A 22,016-nucleotide genomic window follows, 5' to 3' on the forward strand; every position below is an offset into this window, starting at 1 on the left:
TGTGTTTTCTCTGCTGATAGAAAAAAAGGAAGCAAGGGGGGGGAGAAGGAAAAAAAAAACTAACGAAAAACCCTCCAAAAAAAAAAAAAAAAAAAAAAAAAAAAAGGCCAGGATGAGAGAACCTAGAATCACTGCATAGGCCTTGACATCAAACTCTTGGTGCTTCCTTGAAGTTTCTCTCCTTTTCTTTCCTTCACCTGCCTCTGACCCAACACAGCACTTCCGGTCTTCACTCTATTGGCAAAGGCTGTCTCAGGCTTCCCAGATTCTCAGAGGAAGAAAGGAAGGAAGGGAGGGAGGGAGGGAAGGACCAGAGCACAGTTTTCAAGTCGACATTCACCTTTTCAGAACGGAAGTACAGAGCTGAGTCACGTGGTGGAAGCAAGGCAAATGTGCTGACTCAAGCCCAGAGTTGCAGATAGGGAGATAAACGCCTCCTGGCCCATGTACAGTAAACATCTGTGTGGCGGGCAGCCCCTTACCCTCCGCCTGACTTACCTGTGGGCTTTGTGTTCTTGGGCTACCTTCTGGGTCAGCTCCTCCAGAACAGCCTCTTCCAGGGCCAAATCCTGTAAGAATAGAAAGTGCTGAAGGTTACAAGAGGGTGTGGGCATTTGCTATTTTGCTTGCAAACCTTAAAGGCTCCCTTCCTCAGATGTTCCTGATTAGTCATTTCCTCAATATCTCTTTTACTGTTGTAGAATTAAAGATTGTAATTTTTAGAACTGAGTTATGATTTCTACTGTTATAACATGGCTCTCCATAATAACAGGTTTATTTCCAGGTATATTTTGGGTTGCCACCTGAGTTCTGTGGTGCCTGGGAATAGCTCTTGCCATTCATTCTTCCCTATCTACCTGCCTGCCTCTCAGATGTATGTTTACAAAAAATGCTTTGCATGGCTTCTATATATCTAACGATCGGAGTATAGGCCAATGAGTTTCCAGGCCATCATCCCTTCAAAAGTTGAGCCTAGGAAGGGATTGGGCCAGGACTTTCTGTCCACCTGCACAATACCAGGAAACTAATTCAAAACCACTGAAGGCAGAGTAGGCTCATTCTGCTGTTACTTGATGGTCATGGGAGCAGAAGAAGCCATGACGGCTAAAACATCTCCAGAGAGCTCTGTAAGGCAACAGGTATGTAGCTGCCTAGTCAGCCTCTCTATCAACTGAACCCCAGGTCCCTGGAACCAGTGATGTGCTGACTACTGTGGGCTTAGAAGAACCGATTACATACAACTTTTCCCAACTCCCCTTCCTTAACATCATGGAAACGGGCTTGCTAAACACTGACCAGGGAAGCACTGTTTAGGATGGTGAGATGGAATCAAGAGGAATAATCCAACATGAGCAGACCAAAGCAATCCATTCTTGAGAAGTTGACAGGGATTGAGATTCTAAAGTTTGTCTCATGCCTGTGGTGGCCTGGGGCTCCAGCAATAAGCCAGCTGCCTCTAGCTTTCCTGAGCAGCAGTTCCCACAGATTCCAGGCTGCTAAGCACCAAGAGAGTACAGATGGGTACCATTTCCTGTGAGCTCCAGAGGATGTCAGAAGGGACTCCGAGCTGCATCCCGATGAGGGTATCTGAATCTTACCCTACTGGGACGGAAGGTAGAGACTGACGTTTTGACAGAAATCATACCAAATGCCCCATTCCCTTGATTCTAAAACACCATTTATATAAAGATTTATCTCCAACTTAGCAACTTTTCATAGATGAAAACACTACCCTTAAATATGTATACCTCAAAACTATGAAAAACATCCCATCTCAAATCACTGAAATGTGAACGATCAATATTTTTTAAAACTGGAAAGCAAAGATATAATTATATGCTAAAAATTCTATAGCTCTGCACATCCTGCTAACTCTAGAGTTCATGAGAAACCCTAGAGCAGACGGGGAATTATGGCAGCTCTTACTTTTCACGTAACTGATTAATTGGCAGTTTCCTGTTTAGCCATCCATTGAAATGACTCAAGTCCATGACAGGAAATAAGCTCAACATTTTCAGTTTCATGTTGTGGAGGAACAAAGATACCACAAAGCTTAGAAAGTTAGCTATGGATGTGCATCTAGATATTGAGTAGCAGTAAAAACCCCATTAATTTTGAAAAGCTAATCAAGGGCATGTGGCAACAGAATAAAATAAAGTGAAGATCAAAAAGTGTTCCATTAAATCTCCCGTTTCCCAATTTTAGAAAAGAAGAAGCGCAAAGGTACCCCCTCTATTGTTCTCAACTTAACCGCCTCCATCTGCACCTGGGGCCTCCCTGAGGTATGTGCCCCTCCAGGGAGAGTGCGAGCATGGCCCTGTGGGAATGAAAAATGGCAGAGTGCATGCCTGTACACAGCCACACACCTGTGGAGCGCCCTGTGTACTTGACTTTGTTCTTTTCTCTGCTGAATAAATGCCATTTAACAAATTTGGTTACTTTATAAGATCAAACACAGCCATTCATCCCATCTTCCCTGCCCCACCAAAGGAATGCATTCTCTTTGAAAGCTCTAGTGGAACCAAGCAGAAAGTTTACACCCTTCCATGACTCCTCCCTGGCCTACGCAGCGAGGTCAACACCTGGGCCTGGCATGCAGACCATTCTTCAGTGTGACTCAGCTTCCCCTTCCAGACCTCCTTGACCAAGAGGTCACGCCCCAGGCCAGCTCCTCTTCTAACACACACTGCTTTTATATCCATTCGTAAAGGACGAGCCTTTATATGCCCATCCTCCCTGGGAAAACCATCCTGTCACATCACACAATGTGAAATGCCACAACTTAGGGTCTGTCTCAGCTAACGCTTCCCTCGACAGGGCTTTCCTGTCTCCCCAACTGGACATAAGCATGTTTTCCTTTTGAACTACCTCTTCTACTCTGTGTGTGTCTCTTCTCATATTCTGGCTACTGCATTTCTCACACACTTATGTGTATACTCGCCTTATCCTTGATCCGTCTCCCACCCTCTATGAGAGTACAGGGTCCTCCAGGGCAACAATTCTTCATATCACTGAAGGTGCCTCTCACAGGGCTTTTGTGCAGTAACAGCTTATAAGGGCTCAATAAGTAGCAAGTGATCAATATATGTTTCTTGAAGTGAACTTACTATGCGACATGTACATTTCATATTGTCAAAAGTTTAATTACACAGAGCTGCTTAACAATCACTTGTACCTTCTGCATTGCTCTGTCTGCTTACATAACAAAATCAAAAAAAATAAAGCATAGAGCGATGTTACCTGGAAAGCATACTCCTCAACAGCCTTATATTTGCAAGACGTAGAGACAGAATAACAGTGCTCATAACAATAAGACAACTAAATAAACAGTTACTGAGAATTTACTATGTGCCAACTTGCATTATGTATTTCGTATTAGGTATTGCACAGGTATTATGTCCTTTAATGCTCACGATGAAATTAGGCTTGTTATTCTCATTTTTAGATGAGAAACCTGAGGCTTGGAAAGGTTAATTAACTTGCCTAAAGTCATACAGCCAATAAGGGGCACAGCTAGGATAGGGTCACAGCACTGCCCAGCAAAGATGCCACGAAATTGCCAGCCAAAGGTCACACTGCACCCAGGATACAACGAGGCAGGGACTGAAAGTGGATGGCTGATGACCAAAGCCTAGGAACATTCACAACTCAGATAAGGCTTCTGCCACGTCGTCTTCAGCATCCAACAGGACTTTCTGGGATGACGAAAGTGTTCCATATGTGGGCTTTCCAGTACAGTGGCCTCTAGACACATGTGGCTATGGTGCACTAAAACTGTGGCCAAGGCCGTTGCGGTGGCTCAGCCTGTAATCCCAGCACTTTGAGAGGCCAAGGAGTGTGAATCACTTGAGGCTAGGAGTTCGAGACCAGGCTATCCAACATGGAAAAACCCTGTCTCTACAAAAAACACAAAAGTTAGCCAAGTGGTGGCACGTGGCTGTTGTCCCAGCTACCCAGGAAGCTGAGGCACGAGAATCGCTTGAACCTGGGAGGCGGAGGTTGCAGTGAGATGAGATTGCGCCACTGCACTCCAGCCTGGGTGACGGAGCAAGACTGTCTCAAAAAAAAAAAAAAAAAAAAAGTAGCCAGTGCAATCAAGCAACTAAATTTTTTATTTTATTTGACTTTCATTAATTTAAATTTGAATGTAAATATCCACACATGGCTAGCAGCTACCATCCTGAAGAGAGTCATTTTCGATCCAAAAATAACTGTCAATATTCGTCTGTCCAATGATGAGACTTATGAAGTCTATGCTGTTTAGGGATCTGATTTGCCTAGAGTTTAGCGGCAACAGTCTCATTCTCAAAGAGGTATGATGCACAAAATAACTCCTTTACTACTTCATAGCGCTTTAACCTGTCAGGGCATTTTAACGTCCACAAACTCAAAAACATCATGCTGCTAATCACCTTTGAAAACTCCAAGAAGCACCCAAATCTGGTGCCTTCCTAAAGGCAATGTAATAAAGGCCTTTACTGGGAGTTAGGTGAATAAAATGTGAGAAATTATCAACCCTCCATTACCAACCACCCCATTTGACACAAAAATGTGCACACTCTAAAATTCTAAGGCTTGAGCCTCACTTTCCTCCCATCAAGCACACTGGAAAACACCCTGACTTTGGAGATGAGATTCTGAGACATTAGAAATGTTGCCTCAAGCATATTCACATTAAGCCCTACGAAGAACTTCTCTGCTAAGTAATATGTTAATGTCTTTGGAGTTTCATTTAATGAGTAGAATTAATAAAGTATAAAAACAGCAGGCACAGCAGATAATACCACTGTTTACTTGAAGGGAAATAAAGTAAGAATGGAGGCTAGACGTGGTGGCTCACGCCTGTAATTCCAGCACTTTGGGAGGCTGAGGCAGGTGGATCACCTGAGTTCAAGCAGTTCAAGACCAGCCTGGCCAACATGGTGAAGCCCCATCTCTACTAAAAATATAAAAATTAGCTGGGTGTAGTGGTGTGTGCCTGTAATCCCAGCTACTCAGGAGACTGAGGCAGGAGAATCACTTGAACCTGAGGGGCAGAGGTTGCAGTGAGCTGAGATGACACCACTGCACTCGAACCTGGGCAACAGAGTGAGACTCCGTCTTAAAAAAAAAGAATGAAGTTATTCATAAAAAGTTAAAGATGTGCAACATTCCCTATTAGGAACAAGATTAGCCTTTGACCAATTTAGACTGACCTCATGCACTAATATGAATAATTCCAGTTACTTATCTTAGTCTCTCAAAACTTAAAACCTTTGTTACCAGACACTCCATTTTCTCCCATGTGCCATCACTGAGAAGTTGCCAGATTTTGGCTATTTTACTTCAAAATATCCCTTGCTTTGCTTTGTTGTTTTTCTTTCATGAACATCTGAATGATATCCTTTGCCTATAACACTACAGCAGATTCCCAGCTGACCAGCTTGAATCCAGCAGTTCTCAAAGTGTGGGGTCTGCAGAACTTGAAGGAGCCCATGTGTTCTAACTCTGCAGAAGTTTCCAGTCTCATCCACCACAATTTCTCTCCAGTAGCTACAGTCAAACCAGCCAGTGGATGCTTTCGGAACACCCGGGCCACGCTGCTGCTGCTCCTCCTCTGTCTAAATCATTCCTTGCCCCCTACCTCTTTGCCTCATAGCTCACACGCCATCAGCCTTCCAGCCTTCCCTAATCCCCCAAGAGCATGTGACCTCTCTCCACATAACATTTTGATCACACTTTACTATACTTGGCTTTTTATTCTGATTTTGCAAACTTCCTATTTAACCAACCACACTGTAGTCTCCTTGAAAACATGCACCATCTCTTATATAATTTCATCCCCTGGGTGTTAGTTACCCACGTCAGTGCTTGGGGTAAAGGAGTTGACCAAAAAAATAAGTAGTGAATGATCTGATTCCTGAAACCAGAGCCAGGAGGTTGAATGGTTATAGCTGTTCCCTAAAATGGTTTTCAAAAGTTTTTAATCCTTCCCATTTAATACTCTTTTTTTTTTTTTTTTTTTTTTTTTTTTTTTTTATTCGGCGTCTTGCTCTGTCGCCAGGTTGGAGCACAGTGGCATAGTCTCGGCTCACAGCAACCTCCACCTCCCGGGTTCAAGAGATTCTTCTGCCTCAGCCTCCCGAGTAGCTGGGACTGCAGGTGCATGCCAAACACCTGGCTAATTTTTGTATTTTCAGTAGAGACGGGGTTTCACCATGTTGCCAGGATGGTCTCGATCTCTGGACCTCGTGATCCACCCGCCTCGGCCTCCCAAAGTGCTGGGATTACAGGCATGAGCCACTGCGCCCAGCCAATACTCTTTTCTTTTACCCTGAAGCTACCAACCAACCAACCAAGAAAAATTCCCCAGGGGTTACAACCTAGCCTTATCTTTACTTCCACCCAGGGATGGGCATTTTACTTTATTGATTCATTGTAAAATTTTTATGAGCACAGTCTGTGTGCCAGATAACAATGAACAGACAGGGTCCCTGCCTAAAGACCACAGAGCTGACCAATGATAAATACATACATAAGAATAAACAGAAGTACACATAAGAAAAGTGATTTAACAGGAAGGATGATGAGGGTATATGAGACAGGTGGTCAAAGAATGGAAAGGCTCTCTGGGAGGTAATATTGAATTGAGACCTGAATGTCATAAAGATCTGGAGCAGAGCATTCCAGTCAGAGGAAGCCCATGTACAAAGGCTCTGGGGTGCGAAGCTCAGTACGTTCTGGCAAAAAAAAGGGGCGGGGGCCAGCATGCCAGAGGGTAGACGGTGAATAGGGGAGAAGGAAGGAAAGTAGGTAGGTGTCTTTTTTGTTAAAAAACAAAAATAGGGACCGGGCATGGTGGCTCACGCCTGTAATCCCAGCACTTTGGGAAGCTGAGGCGGGTGCATCACAAGGTCAAGAGATCGAGACCATCCTGGCCAACATGGGGAAACCCCATCTCTACTAAAAATACAAAAATTAGCCGAGCATGTTGGTGGACACCTGTAACCCCAGCTACTCTAGAGGCTGAGGCAGGAGAATCACTTGAACCCAGGAGGCAGAGGTTGCAGTGAGCCAAGATCACACCACTGCACTCCAGCCTGGCAACAGAGTGAGACTCCATCTCAAAAACAAACAAAAAAACACCTTTATTTCTAATGACAAATAATAATTCCAACTATTTTTGGTACAATGTGATGTTGTGACACATGTATACATTGTGGAATGGGTTATGTTAATCAGTTTAATTAACATATCTATCACCTCAAAGAAATGATATGATTATCATTTCTTTGTGGTGGGAACATTTAATTTTTTTTTATTATACTGTAAATTCTGGGGTACAGTGCAGAATGTGCAGGTTTGTTACATAGGTTTATGCCTGCCATGGTGGTTTGCTGCACCCATTCCTGATCATCTACATTAGGTATTTCTCCTACCTTCCCCAATCCCCCACTCCCTCCTACCCCTCCCCTAGTTCCCCACCTCCTGACAGGCCCCAGAGTGTGATGTTGCCTTCTCTGTGTCCATGTGTTCTCATTGTTCAACACCCACTTGTAAGTGAGACTATGTGGTGTTTGGTTTCCTGTTCTTGTGTCAGTTTGCTGAGAATGATGGTTTCCAGCTTCATTCATGTCCCTCCAAAGGACATGAACTCATCCATTTTTATGGCTGCATAGTATTCCATGGTGTACATGTGCCGCATTTTCTTTATCCAGTTTATCATTCATGGGCATTTGGGTTGGTCCAAGTCTTTGCTATTGTAAACAGTACCACAATAAACATATGTGTGCATGTGTCTTTTTGTTTGTTTGTTTGTTGTTGTTTTTTGAGACAGAGTCTCACTCTATTACCAGGCTGGAGTGCAGTGGCGCGATACCAGCTCACTGCAACTTCCATTCTCTGGTTTCAAGCAATTCTCCTGCCTCAGTCTCCCGACTAGCTGGGACAACAGGCACGCACCACCACGCCCAGCTAATTTTTTGTACTTTTAGTAGAGACGGGGTTTCACCATGTTGGCCAGGATGGTCTCGATCTCTTGAACTCTTGATCCACCCGCCTCGGCCTCCCAAAGTGCTGGGATTACAGGCGTGAGCCACCGCGCCCGTCCATGCATGTGTCTTTATAATAGAATGATTTATAATCCTTTGGGTATATACTCTGTAATGGGATTTGGGTCAAATGCTATTTCTATTTCTAGATCCTTGAGGAATCACCACACTGTCTTCTGCAATGGTTGAACTAATTTACACTCCCTGTGGTGAGAACATTTAAAATCTACTCTTTCAGCAATTTTGAAATATACATTGTTATTCACGATAGTCACCTTGCTGTGCAATAGATTACCAGAACTTATTCCTAACTTTGTACCCTTTGATCAACATTTCCTCCTTCCACCCAACCCTCAGCTTTGGTAACCACCCTTCCACTCTCTACATCTGTGAGTTTGACGTTTTTTGATTCCACATACAAGTGAGACTGGGCTGCATTTGTCTTTTTTCACTTAGCATCCTGTGCTCTACATTCATCCATCTTATGGCAAATGACAAAACTCTGTTTTGTTTAAAGCCAAATAGTATTCCATTGTGTGTATACACCACATTTTACCCACTGATCTGTTGGTGGGAACTTAGGTTGTTTCCATATCTTGGCTATTATGAATAACATGGCAGTGAACATGGCAGTGCAGACATCCCTTTGGCATACTCATTTCAGTTTCTTTAGATATATACCCGGAAGCGAGGATGCTGGATTATACGGTAGTTCTATTTTTAATTTTTCAAGTAACCTCTAAACTGTTTTCCAAAATGGCTAGAAATTATACCTCCTTTACTCCTCATGCTCAGTAACACTTGTTATCTTTACTCCTCATGCTCAATACTCCTCATGCTCAGTAAGACTTTACTCCTCATGCTCAATAACACTTGTTATCTTTCATTGTTTTGATAACAGCCAATCTAACAGGTGTGAGGTGGTATTTCTTTGTGGTTTTATTTCCTATTTCCCTGATGATTAGTGATGCTGGGCATTTTTCATATGTCCATCGGCCTTCTGTACATTTCTTTTGAGAAATATCTATTTGGGTCCCTTGCCCATTTTTTTAATATGGCTATTTGTTTTCTCATTGGGTAGTTTAAGCCCCTTATCTGACGTATAATTTGCAAATATTTTCTTTCAATGTGTGAGTTGTCTCTTTACCTCTGTTGTTTCCTTTGTTGTAGAGAAGGTTTTTAGTTTGATACAATCTCATTTATCTATTTTTACTTTTGTTGCATGTGTTTTTGGGGTCATATGCAAGAAATTGCTGCCCAGACCAATGTCATGTAGCTTTTCCCCCATGTTTTCTTCTAGTTTTTTATACTTTCAAGTCTTACATTTAAGTCTTTAATACATTTGGAATTGAATTTTGTACAAAGAGTGAGATAAGGACACAAATTCAATCCTCTACATTTAGATGGCCAGTTTACCCAGCACCAATTGCTGAAGATGCTGCCCTTTCACCAATGTGTTCTTGGCCCTTCTGTTGAAAAAGCTATTGGTTATAGATGTGTGTAATTTACTTCTGGTCATTCTATCCTGTTCCACTGGTACTTGTGTCTATTTTTTTGCCAGTCCCATACCATTTTAATTACCATAGCTTTGAAATATAGTTTGAAATAAGGTAGTGTGGTGTAGCCTGCTTAGTTCTTTTGCTCAAATTTACTTGGGCTATTTGGGGTCTCTTCTGATTCCAAATTAATTTTAGGATTGTTTTCTATTTCCATGAAAAATGATGTTGGAATTTTGATAGGGATTGCATTAATCTGTAGATTACTTTCAGTAGACATTTTAACAGTACTGATTCTTCCAATCCATGAAGATAGGATATCTTTCCATTTGTGTCATCTTCAATTTCTTTCATCAATGTTTTATAGTTTCCAATATACAGAATTTTCACCTCCTCAGTTAAATTTACTCCTGGGTTTGTTTTTTTTTTTAATGCCATTGTAAACTGGATTTTTTTCTGCCAACTCTCACTTCTTCTATTAAACATAGTCCTAGCCAGAACAATCAGGCAAGAAAAATAAAAAGCCAAATAGGAAAGAAAGAAGTAAAAGCATGCTTGATGACTACATGATATTATATGTAGAAAACCCTAAAGATTCCACAAAAAATCTGATAGAACTGAGAAACAAATTTAGTATAGTTTCAGGTTACAAAATCAGCACAGAAAAATCAGTAGCATTTTTATACCCTAATAAGAAATTATCTGAAAAAGAAAATAGGGAGGTGTCTTGAGGCAGAAGGAGGCATTTTTACCTTCTCAGTGTGTTTCAGAAAATTTGTCCCTACTTTATAAACCCATAGATTCTTTCCCCAGGAAATATGCATATGTAAAATCCTGAAATTTTCAAAGGAAAGAACTAAATGTCCAAAGAAGGTAAGAAAAATAAAATTACACTTACCATAGGAAACAGCACATACTCTCTGAGGAAATCTTGAGAATCAAATTGATTATAGTCTCCAAAATCAGCTGAGAAGAAGGTAGAAGGGTGGTATTTATTATAGGAAATTAAAGATGAAATAAAATAGGGCAAACTCATCAACACATTATTATTCACATTTCATCCTATTTTCTCACTATTATTAAATAAAAATAGTGCCGACATATGTTTGACATAGTTACTTAGACATAATGACGACATACATAAATATCAGCATGTAAGCACTACTAAACGATTCTTTAGAAATAATGAAATTTGAAAACAATTCCTAAAGGTCACTTCAAAAATTTTAAACAAACCTGTATTTATCTGTTTGTTAAACATGCATCAATTTTTATCTTAAGAACATCTGCCAAGGGGACTTTTTAACTCAAGGTTAATTTGGAGAACTGAAGAGCCATACCCATCTGCATCTTTTCATATATTTGCAGCTGGAAATTCCCACTGTAAATCACCCTTGGCAGGCAACCTCAACTATCTTTACACCTCCCAGATAATTTCACATGTTACAAGATGCCAAAAATTCTGTTTTTCCTGTTTTCATCTCAGAGTGGTACAGTTTGAGCACATGCAAAAGGAAATATATAAATGTCTTCCTTCTTTTCTCACTTGCTCTCCTAAAAACTAAACCTGCATGAAACTTTAATTTCATGTAAAATAATTAGCATCAGATAGAAATAGATCCAGGTATCTTTAAGGTAACGAGACATAGAATGAGAGGATACATACACACAGGCATGTACCAATGTTGTGAAGTTGCTGAGAAGGTAAAAAATAAACATCAGCCTACAAACTCAGCATGTAACTAATTACCAATTAGGTGCAGCATTCAAGAATAGCAAAAGTCATGCACTCTGCCTATTTCCAAGTTCAATCATTGGTTATCACATTCCACCACAACTTATATTTCTATTGATACATCTTTCTAAAAACTTCAATAAGGGTTCTCAAGAAAGTTATTTGAAAAGTATTAGAGGAGGTTTCATCAGACTGAACAGCTAGCTTCAAGAACCCAATGAAAACGGAATCTGGAGTAAGTTCACCAAATTCCTCAAGGATCTTCCAATATCCAGATGCCCACAATAAGCCTAATGATTGAGTAGTGAGAGCAAAGAGTACCTGCAGTAAACAAAGGTTTTTATTTACTTGTTTAATTTTCTTAAAGACAAGGTCTTGCTTTGTCATCCAGGCTGGGTGTCGTGAATTGATCACAGCCTACTGCAGCCTCAAACTCCTGGACTCAGGCAATCCACCCACCTCAGTCTCCTGAGCAGCTGGGACTACAGGTGTGTGCTACCATGCTGGGCTAATTTTTTATTTTCACTTTTTTTTGTAGAAACAGGGTCTTGTTTTGTTGCCCAGGGTGGTATCAAACTCCAGTAAAGCCAGCATTCCTGGATGCTGGCTTCAAGTAATTCTCTCGCCTTGGCCTTCCAAAGTGCTGGGATTACAGGCATGAACTACCACACCCATTCCAACGAAAGCTTTTTAAAAGGAGAAAGACTCAATTTGAAGATGAGGGACATATTGATCTTCACCATTATTTCAACAATGCTACCACTGATTTCTCTATCATAACTGGTCACTGTTTCTTCTCCTTCCAGTCTTTAAGCAGACAGAGGTGACACATCAGATTTTGCCTGTTTCCAATCACAGAATTACAACAGAAGCTAACTGTATGGGAACTGTACTTTGAACCGAAATTGCTAAGTTGTTAACACCCCATAATGAAAGAGGTCAGGAGAAGGGCTGCCTCTTCAGACATTTAGATCCGAGATGATTCCATTCAGTCCAATGTTTGGGATGGGAAGTCAGTTCACACCTTCTAAAACAACAGTCCACGCAGCAAGAACCCAGCTGCTGGCTGGCTCACACTTGCAGAGAAGCTGATTGTCAAGAAAATCACTAAAAGGAAAAGTTTCCCTTCAAAAATTATATTACGGTGTTCTTGCTTTTTTGAAAACATGTTTTTAATTTTCCTTTTTTGAGACGAAGTCTAGCTTTGTCACCCAGGCTGGAGTGCAGAGGTGCAATCTCGGCTCACTGTAACCTCCACCTCCCAGGTTCAAGTGATTCTCCTGCTCGAGCCTTCTGAATAGCTGGGATTACAGGTGTGTGCCACCATGCCTGGCTCATTTTGGAATTTTTAGTAGAGACAAGGTTTTACCACGTCGGCCAGGCTGGTCTCAAACTCTCAACCTCCAGTGATTCGCCCGCCTCGGCCTCCCAAAGTGCTGGGATTACAGGTATGAGCCACTGAGCCGGCCTATCTTGCTTTCAGTATGACTGAAGGCAGTTAAGGCACCACTCAATAAGCCATAATGTATAAATATACATATAAAGTCCCCCACATAACAATTTAGAGAAGGCAAAAACCAGAGATGTAATATAAACCTATACAGGACAGGATGAAAGATAAATTCAGTCCAATACACATTTGTTGTTTCATGTTACAATCATAGATTTTAAATTTCTCTCTTTAATTGCATTAGAATATATAATACTATAATGTTTAAAGCTATCACACTCTAAGAAGTTGTGATAGTAACACCTTTACAGCATCAAGTCACAGAACATGACCACATTGTGCAGTGGACAAATTCTAAGAAAATCTTCCACAACCCCTGAAATGTAGCCTTAATTAAAGGCAGAATAAAAGCTGCTATTTCCTCAAATAAAACTGTAATTATACAAGCATGAGAAGTTTGCAAACAGCTTTGAGAAATCTACTACCCGGCCACCAAAAATCACTAACTTTGCATTTTTCATGTAAGATAACTTAAAATGAAAAGGGAGCATTGCTAAGAGATCATTTAAGTAAATCTAACTTCTCACTCTGAGGGGCCAGCGACACCATGATCAAACAGAAAATGGAATTTCACATGCTGCTCATAACCATGTCTTACCTTGCACAGCTAGGCCGGCTAGCCGAATCACCTGTTCCAGTGTACATCGTAATCGTCCTTCAAGTACATCTTTTTTGACTTGCAGGTAATACTGATATCTGTTCATGGGAATAGAGGAACAAACAACCTTAAAAACACACACTTGGAATATACTCCCACAACATAGATGTCTCTAGATGTGAAACCTTGTGTACACAGCAGGATACGCAGGTGATGCTGATAGAGGTCATTTCTGTAAAAGATGGAATGTGACCTCTGCCTGTGTTTATCTTTGTTTGATGTAGCAGGTGCCATATCCTGTTCATTCTGAGCTTGAGAGGATTCTCATAGCATCACTTACTTGTAGGCCAGCAGGATAAACTACTGATAAGGACCAGGTCTTCATAACAGAGTCCAAGAATGAAAATGCTCTTGCACACCTGGATACCCACGACAACACGACTGCCAAAGCTACATTCAACAGTGCGCGTTCCTGAAAGCATTCTAGAAACACATCGCCTTTCAAACTCAAAAGTTTGGTAAGGCAGATCACAAACAGGCCAAGTAATCTGTAATTCCACTGAAAAATCAAATACAGTTTTCGCCTTAACATATCTGTGAATCATAAAAACCAAATCTGATGCAACTTGCCAAACTGAAGTAAATTCTCAAACCAGCAAAGTACAGAGGGACAGAACTGTGCCCAGACACATGAAGTCTCAGACTAGACAAGTACCCTCAGGAGCTAATACAGTGTCCTGTTTCTCCACCAATAAAATCACTCTTAGAGTTACCTAAACATTTAGAAAACTTCTCACTCAAGACTTATTTCTCAGGACTCCACTGCCTTTGACGATACTTGCAATACACAGTCACCACTAAAAAAAAAAAAAAAAAAAAAAAAAAAAAGCACACTTTCCTAGCATCAGTTTCTGATATATGCTAACAACCCTTTTGCTCCTAGTAACTGTAACTCACTCACTATTTTAACTTCAATTTGGCATCTCAATCAAGGAAACCCAGACGTGACCCAAAGCCCAACTTTCCTGGAGAGAGGCAATCAGTGCTGAGAGCTAATTACTGCTGGCTCTACCATGATGATGTCACAGGCATCATTACACATCAATCAATCCAATGCCTGTTTGTGGGAAGGAATTGGGCTCTGTGCAAACTCCAGTAGAATCCCATACTTCTTATCTGCTCTTGTATTTACTGAACAGGATAAAGACAATCATGTCACTCTTTGGTGGGAAAAACCTATACTCAAATCAGAAGGGCAAACACTGGGAGTTACTTAAAAAGCCTTTTTAGTCAAACCTAATATGAACTAGAAAAAAATCACAAAGCAAAACAAAAAGCAAAATCTCAAGGTAGGAGAAAATGGTAAATTTCACCAATTCTTGCTAATTATAAAATGTTTGAATCTCATCTACATGCCGTTCATTCCTTTTCATCCTTCTTGAGTGGTTTTGACTTATTTGCTGCCCTCCAAGCCAGGAAGACAAACAGATCATTTTAACCCATAGCTATCATGTACTTTCTATGGGCCTAAGTGTGCTAGCTGAGGAGTATCTTGGAGAGTGCTAAAACATTCTCTGCCTTACTTAAAAGGATGCATATATCTTTTTGACCACTGTGATCATGTTTCTGTCTAGTGCACTATCTAAGGGTTCAGTGATTAAGAACCAAGGAGTAAAACATCTGAAAAGGTGTTATCCTGGTATTATTTGCCAGAGGTAGAGCGTTGTTACCTGTCACCTTGGAGATGAAAATGACCAACTAAGATTATTTATTAGTGGATATCTTTGGGAGTAGACCAGTAACCAATTAATCTGCCGGCAAAACAATAGTTCTAGTTTTTAAAAATCTGCTGCTTCCAACTTTCATCTACAACTATCACTTCTATAATGTGTCAGTAAGTTCTACTACAGATCCATTCTATCCTAGGAAACAGTGACTCACAATCCACCAGCAAGGAACACCAGGAGCGTTCCTAATCATGTAGGTTGGGTGTAGGATTTTGCTGGAATATAAAATAAGGAGCTGAAGAAAGCAGGGCTCTCTTCTGGAAGCCTTCCAAACCAGGAGAGAATCTAAACAGCAGCAATGATATGGTGCTATTACCATGAGATTGTGGGTGCTGCTAGGTAAGACTGCAGAAACGAGAATGAAATTCAAACCACTTTGGAAATTGTTTGGTTGGTACAGTTTTGCACAAAAGGCAGTTTTAAAAAATATTACAATTCTATCTAATATGATGACTAAACGACAACAGGAGTTGAAATTCTATTTCTAAGAATGCCTACTCTTTGCTTATTTTTCATTAGTAATTCAATTATAACAGTAGTAAAATATAACGGTGAACTCTATTTTGGAAACATGCAATTTCATGGAAGTATACTCCACCCTGTCATAGCTTTGGGTGGAGGGGAAAAGGAAAAAAAAAAAAAAAAAAAACAATTTTCATGCCAGGAAAGTAAGTATTTGCCAACTTTCCAAAGAGATCCTCTGAAAACCCAAGCTCACAAGGAAAACTTTTTAATATTTTTCATATTCAAAGACCTGGAAATAGTCCATCTGACTCTTAAGGCCTGATGAAAGGTTTTAGGTTAGGATTCTGCTCTTCCTCTAAGAATTGGTGAACATAATTATGCTTCTTGAATAAAGGGAAAATTTTGTATTTTCAAATTTTTTAATTTTGTTTTTAAACATTAATTTTTTTATTAAATGCAGATTTCTCTGAGTGAAATTAAAAAGGCTGCCTAATAATCAGTGTTATTAAACATCACCAATGGGAGCTAACATGCTACAACTCGGTCTCTGGGGGCCTCATCTAAGATAAGTGACTTTTCCAAGTCACTTCCTCCCCTAGGAGTTTGAAAGATAAAGTTTGAAAAAATGCCCTATTGGGTCAAATCAATAGAGCTGTTGGTACTTTTGACAGAGGTATCAAAGGACTCTTTCAAAATTATACCCCATAACAATATCTCCAACACTTAGAGATGAATGGCTAAGATCCTTACGCTCTCTTTTAAATTCATGTATGAGGAATTTATCTCAGCACATCTGCAACTGTGTTTTATAGTTCTGTTCATTCTTCTGAGTGAGCAAGTCCGTGTGGTGGTCTGAAAAGCATGGGCTAGATGACCTCTGAACTACAAATAAGGCAGCAGGAACTCTGAGGCCAGGTACATGTCACTTTTAATGTAATTTTCCCCACAGGTGAAATACTCATTCCAAGTCCAGTTCAGCAGATGTGCCCCAAACAGGGGACAGCCATGTAAAATGGTCAAAGCCTTGGGATCTGAGTTTGGTCATACTGCCACCACAGGAGGCAACATGCTCAGCCTAAGTCACAGGATGGCAAAGATAGGAGGAGCAGGACCCCTGCCAGGGTTCCAAATGTCTGCTGCCCTCCCGATGGAGTCACGCCCGCCTACCTCGTTACTCCTGGGACCAGCTTTCGGGCCAGTGAAATGGGAATGGAAATGGGAAGTGACTGTTGCTCCCAAGCGAAAGTGTCCAGGGTCAGTGACCGGTTCTCCACCTCTGCTTCCCTTTGCTCTGAGACCTGCATGAGCAGGGAGGGCCTGCTGTTAGTGAGCCCGAGCCCTGGGCATAGACGGCTGGGAGCAGAGCCTCAGGCGACCCACAGTGGCAGGTGGGCAGCAAATAAACCTTTGTTTGTAAAGCCACAGAGGCTTGGGGGGTCATACAACATTGCAGCATGATGGTGCCTAAGCTGTTTAATAAGGGAAGGATTTTTAAAATCCCAGTCCAATCCTTTCACTTTTTAGAGAAGGCAACCGTGCTGAGAGAGGAGAATGACTTGTCCAAGGTAATACTGCTTCCTTAAAGACCAGGTCAGAACCAGATCTGAGCATGGACAACCACAGAGGTGAAGGCAGGATGTGATCCCTGCCCATTCTGGGCAAGCCACCAATTTCACTGAAGTCTAAAAATAAAAGCAAAAACAAAACACCACTACCTGGTGATTTTTATGATGCTTCTAAGGAAAGGCTGCAATCCCCGAGCTTTTCCCCACCCCCCCTTAGATAGTCTGTGCCACAGCATATGAGGCAAATGTCGGAATGTGAAACTTTTCCAAAAAATCCTATTACAGAACATGTTTCATACTGTGGCCAGTGGTTATTCAGATCTGTTTTTTCTCCTGGCAGCGGCCTCTGGGATATTTCACTTTTCTCCCCTAGAGACAGAAGGAAGGGAAAGAAGACTGAGTTATACATTTTCACTGTTTGTTAACAACTTTCTAAGAAGGATAGAGGGATAGAAGTAAAATCTACAGACCAGAGTTTCTGATTGTGGGCTTCTCCTAGAAGGAGCAGCTGTGTCCAACAGCAGGTACAAACTGAGCCCTTGTGTGTATGTATTTCTAAATGCGGATTTTTTTTGAAGTAAAATGCAATTCATCATCAGTATCACACACAGGTCTTTACTTGTTTGCACCGAGTAGCTTCTATATTATGGATCATAAAAAATGTTAAGCAAATTTAATAGCACATATCAGCCATTCATTACTCTTTCTCCTCCTACTGCTCAAGGAGGTCTGAGAAAAAAAGAAACCCTCTTTCACAGTTAAAAACAGGTTAGTGAGAGCACTCTGGAAGCTGTAACTACCAACCTGCAGCATCTCCATCATCACAACACGGCTCCTGGTCTGCTCTTCCCTCCTCAAATTTAGTTAAATGAACCTATCTCTCCCCATAGCCATGCTCAGTAGGGATGTGACAATTTGGAGAGAGAGGCCATCCTTAAATTCCTCACTTTTTTTTTTTTTTTTTTTTTTTTTTGAGACGGAGTTTCGCTCTTGTTACCCAGGCTGGAGTGCAATGGCGCGATCTCGGCTCACCGCAACCTCCGCCTCCTGGGTTCAGGCAATTCTCCTGCCTCAGCCTCCTGAGTAGCTGGGATTACAGGCAGGCGCCACCATGCCCAGTTGATGTTTTGCATTTTTTTTTAGTAGAGACGGGGTTTCACCATGTTGACCAGGATGGTCTCAATCTCTTGACCTCGTGATCCACCCGCCTCGGCCTCCCAAAGTGCTGGGATTACAGGCTTGAGCCACCACGCCCGGCCAAATTCCTCACTTTTTGAAGCCTTTCCATAAACCTACTGGAGTGGAAGACCAGACCAGGACCCAGAAAGACAAACTGTGTTGTCACTGTTACTAAGAGCCAGGACCCAGAAAGACAAACTGTCTTGTCACTGTTACTAAGAGCAGGGTAAGACTTAAAATGTGCCTTCCTCACAAGAAAACTTCCTTCATAACTAGCAATATCAGAGGACTCTTTCTAGAATGTACTGGAATCCATTTCCCCCAAGTGCAGCATGTACCAAAGTGCCAGACAGCATTGCTCTCTGGCTGTTATATTGTGCAAATGGAAACAAATGTAAACATTTTTCTACTATAAAAGACAAAAAAGAGGGGACTGAGGACAAGTAGTCCTAGAGTCCTTGGGTACAGGAGAGCAAAGGGGAATAATTTAAAATCTTAGATTGACAGAGATACCCACAGGAGGGAACCTGCAGATTCCAGCCATTCCAGCGGGTGTTCACAGCTGTAAATTCAGATAATGGACAGGATGGCCCTTGCTGTTCTCAGTCTGCCAAGATCAGATAAATACTATGTATGCAGGCATGCAACCAGATAAACCTGAATGCCTCCCTCCCTCCATCCTTCTCTCCTCAAAACTCTTGAGAAGAATTTCAGTTGATGACTATTAAAGTCTAATAATGTGTTTGGTGCCTGACCCATGCATTATCTAAAAGCTTTTACATTTAATGACTGTTCAAGTTGACAGTGAATTAAAAGTCTGCACTATCTAGCAAACTACAAAGCAAACACTCCTGCAACTATGCAAAACTGAAATAACCCCGGGGCGGGTGGCGGGGCGGGGGGGGGGGGGGGGGGGGGGGGGGAACACGACACGACACAAACAAACAAAAGGAAAAGGCTAAAACTAAAACTCTAGCAAAGATACCCTTAAAAGGGAAAGTTTTCCTCTAGCCTTTTTCACACTACAAGTTAATACGTGTACATGCATGAAAAGAAAAACGTGCATCTACTCAAACACAGACAAGATTTTCTTGGCAGAAGTTCAAGTCTAGAAGTTTTCAACATTCATTGATCAATAAATATGCTATTTTGCCAGAGACACCCAACTTCGTAATAAGACTCCTTCAGTTTCGATGAGCCAAATATTGCAATTATTTCCTAAAAAGGATATTTGTTTAAATGCATACAAACACACACACAGGCCTGAACTAGTGAAAAAAAAGGCCAATGATAGCAAGGTGTTGCGAAAGAGAAAGGCAGGCCACGACCTGATCCTTGCTTTCTGCTCTTGAACTTTTGCATTAATTATAACAAATTACAGGGAATCCAAGTAGTGTTTATAAGTATAATAAATTCCCTAATAGTAGGCTATCATTTAACCAGGGGTTCTGTTGCAAAAAGAAAAATTCATTTCTGAAATACATCACAGAGAGAGGGTGTCCTGCACCACTTCTTTCTGTCCTATCCTATGCTGTTGGGTACAGATTTCTTTATAACAATCAATCCGTAAGACTTAAAAGAGCCCGACATGTTTCCCTGCTGTGGGCTGTGATACCCTGAACCAGAGAAACATGCCAACAGAGTTTGTAGAAATAGTTAGCTTCAAAAGAAAATACTGTGCTAAAGTGTCTGATGTTAAAATGAAATGAGTCTGTTTTGATCTGTGTTAAAAATCTCCAATGACTTGGGAAAGTTTCGCAGTTCCTCAAAAAGTTGAAGAATTATCACATGATTCAGCAATTATGCTCCTCGGTATATAGCCATACAAACTGAGAACACGTGTTCACACAAAAACTGATACATGAATGGCGATGTTATTCACAGAGCTGGAAGGAGGAAACAACCCAAAAGTCCAACACCGATGAAGAGATAAAATGTGGTCTTTTCACACAATGGAATATTATTCAGCCATAAAAAAGAATGATGTATCAATACACACTATAACATGGATGAACTTTGAGGCATCATGCTAAGTAAAAGATGCCAGACACAAAGAGTCACATCTTGTGCAATTCCATTCATAAGAAATGTCCAGAATAGGCAAATTCATAGAGACAGAAAATAGATGAGTAGTTGACAGAGGCTGAGGGGAAGGGAGGCTGAGGAATGCCTGCTAATGTTTTGAAATCAGACAGTGACGGTGGTACACAAGTTTGCTAAAACACTACAAGCCGCTAAATTGTATACTTTAAATTGGTTAAAATGATGAATTTACTCAGCACCATAAGACAAGGTGAGGAGAAAAAATCATTTTAATGGTAGATTTACGTCATGTGGATTTTCGTTCAAAAAAAAAACAGAACAAAACACCCAATGATCCTAATCAGGAAAAGTCCAAACTCCTGACACGGCACACCAGGCTCTTCACGATCTAGTCCAAACTACTTTTTTTTTCAACTTCATGTCTCACCACACCCCTCATACCTGAGCTGTCATAAGTATGAGCTGCTCCCCAATGGTTGCCAAGTTCTTTCCTGCCTTGTTGCTATTTCCCTAGTCTAACCGCCCTTGCCTATCCGCCTCCACTTGCCCAATCACCTGTCCATGCTCCAAGGCTCAGATGAAATGTATCTCCTTTCCAAAAGCTTCCCAAACCCTCTCAACAAGTTAGTGAACCTTTTCACACCCCTCACAATACTTCCCCCAGGCCTCTCCTGCACTAGCACCAGCTCTTCCCCAACTCCATTGTGATCAGTACCTGGCACTAAGTAGATGCTCAATAAAAATTTCTGAATAGATGAAATACTGACAGAGAGACAAAGACAGAAGAAAGGAGGGAGACAGGTAGGAAGATTAATCCCCTCCTAGTAATTAGATACTATTTCTATAATATGAAAGAGCACCTAAAAGTTCTAGAAATGAAACTCATTACACAGTCAGGCAGGAAGCCTTGAGAAACTATCCATTCTCAAGTCCTTATCCAAAGAGCAAAACTGCTCCTTCAGTGTGAAATGTTTATTTATTTGTAAATGACTTAAACTGATCTCTGAGCTACCAAGCAGCAAAGAAAGAACTCAGGAATGAATCACAGTTAGGAACCAACAGCATTAAATAAACCCTCCAGGTGGGCAAAAGGCGCACAGATCAGGGAACACCAAGGCTCCATGCTCATCAGCCAACCAAAACCACTCCTCTAAATTGCAGCTGTCAACTATGTAGCCTCATCCCTCTTACACTAGCAATAAATATGTCTTGACTCATCAGCTCAAAATACACACCTGCCTGTCCTGAAATCATGTGTTCATAGTATTACCTACAATTCCACTGTGGGAAAAGAAAGCTTAAGTTATATCTGGAAGCTGGGTGAGTCAATTGCCCAAAGATTTGTCTTCTTGGTCAACAGCCAGGTTCCCAGCTAAGAATTCTGCATAACATCCTTGAAGCTTTGGTGAGCCAGCAGGTGGAAGTGCAGTGTTGCTATTACCGATAGGCTGGTCTGAAGGATGAAATACACAAAAAACAACAAATGTAAGGCAAGAAGATCATCTCTGTGGATGAGCACAAGGTCTTCCCTGGAACCCCTAATTAAAGGTAGTTCCTACTTGAGAGAGAGAGAGAGAGAGAGAGAGAGAGAGAGAGAGAGAGAGAGAG

General features: G+C 41.3%; 1 protein-coding gene and 1 long non-coding RNA gene across 2 annotated transcripts in view; both read right to left on the minus strand.

Annotated features, from left to right (window-relative positions):
• PTPN14 (protein tyrosine phosphatase non-receptor type 14) overlaps nucleotides 1-22,016 on the minus strand; it is a 193,031-nt gene that overhangs the window by 49,881 nt on the left and 121,134 nt on the right. Inside the window, exons 4-6 of the mRNA XM_032289222.1 lie at nucleotides 13,370-13,467; nucleotides 10,425-10,492; nucleotides 499-569 (exon numbers count right to left, since the gene is read on the minus strand). Coding sequence (XP_032145113.1) covers nucleotides 499-569; nucleotides 10,425-10,492; nucleotides 13,370-13,467 — 237 coding nt within the window. The remainder of the gene's footprint in view (nucleotides 1-498; nucleotides 570-10,424; nucleotides 10,493-13,369; nucleotides 13,468-22,016) is intronic.
• LOC116558929 lies at nucleotides 11,773-12,477 on the minus strand. Its single transcript, XR_004272235.1, has 2 exons — nucleotides 11,928-12,477; nucleotides 11,773-11,857 (listed from the first exon to the last, which is right to left on the minus strand). It is a non-coding gene; the product is annotated as an uncharacterized LOC116558929 (long non-coding RNA).

This window comes from Sapajus apella, unplaced genomic scaffold, assembly GCF_009761245.1.
Source record: "Sapajus apella isolate SASKATOON/1434 unplaced genomic scaffold, GSC_monkey_1.0 scaffold22, whole genome shotgun sequence".
NCBI classification, from domain to species: domain Eukaryota; kingdom Metazoa; phylum Chordata; class Mammalia; order Primates; family Cebidae; genus Sapajus; species Sapajus apella.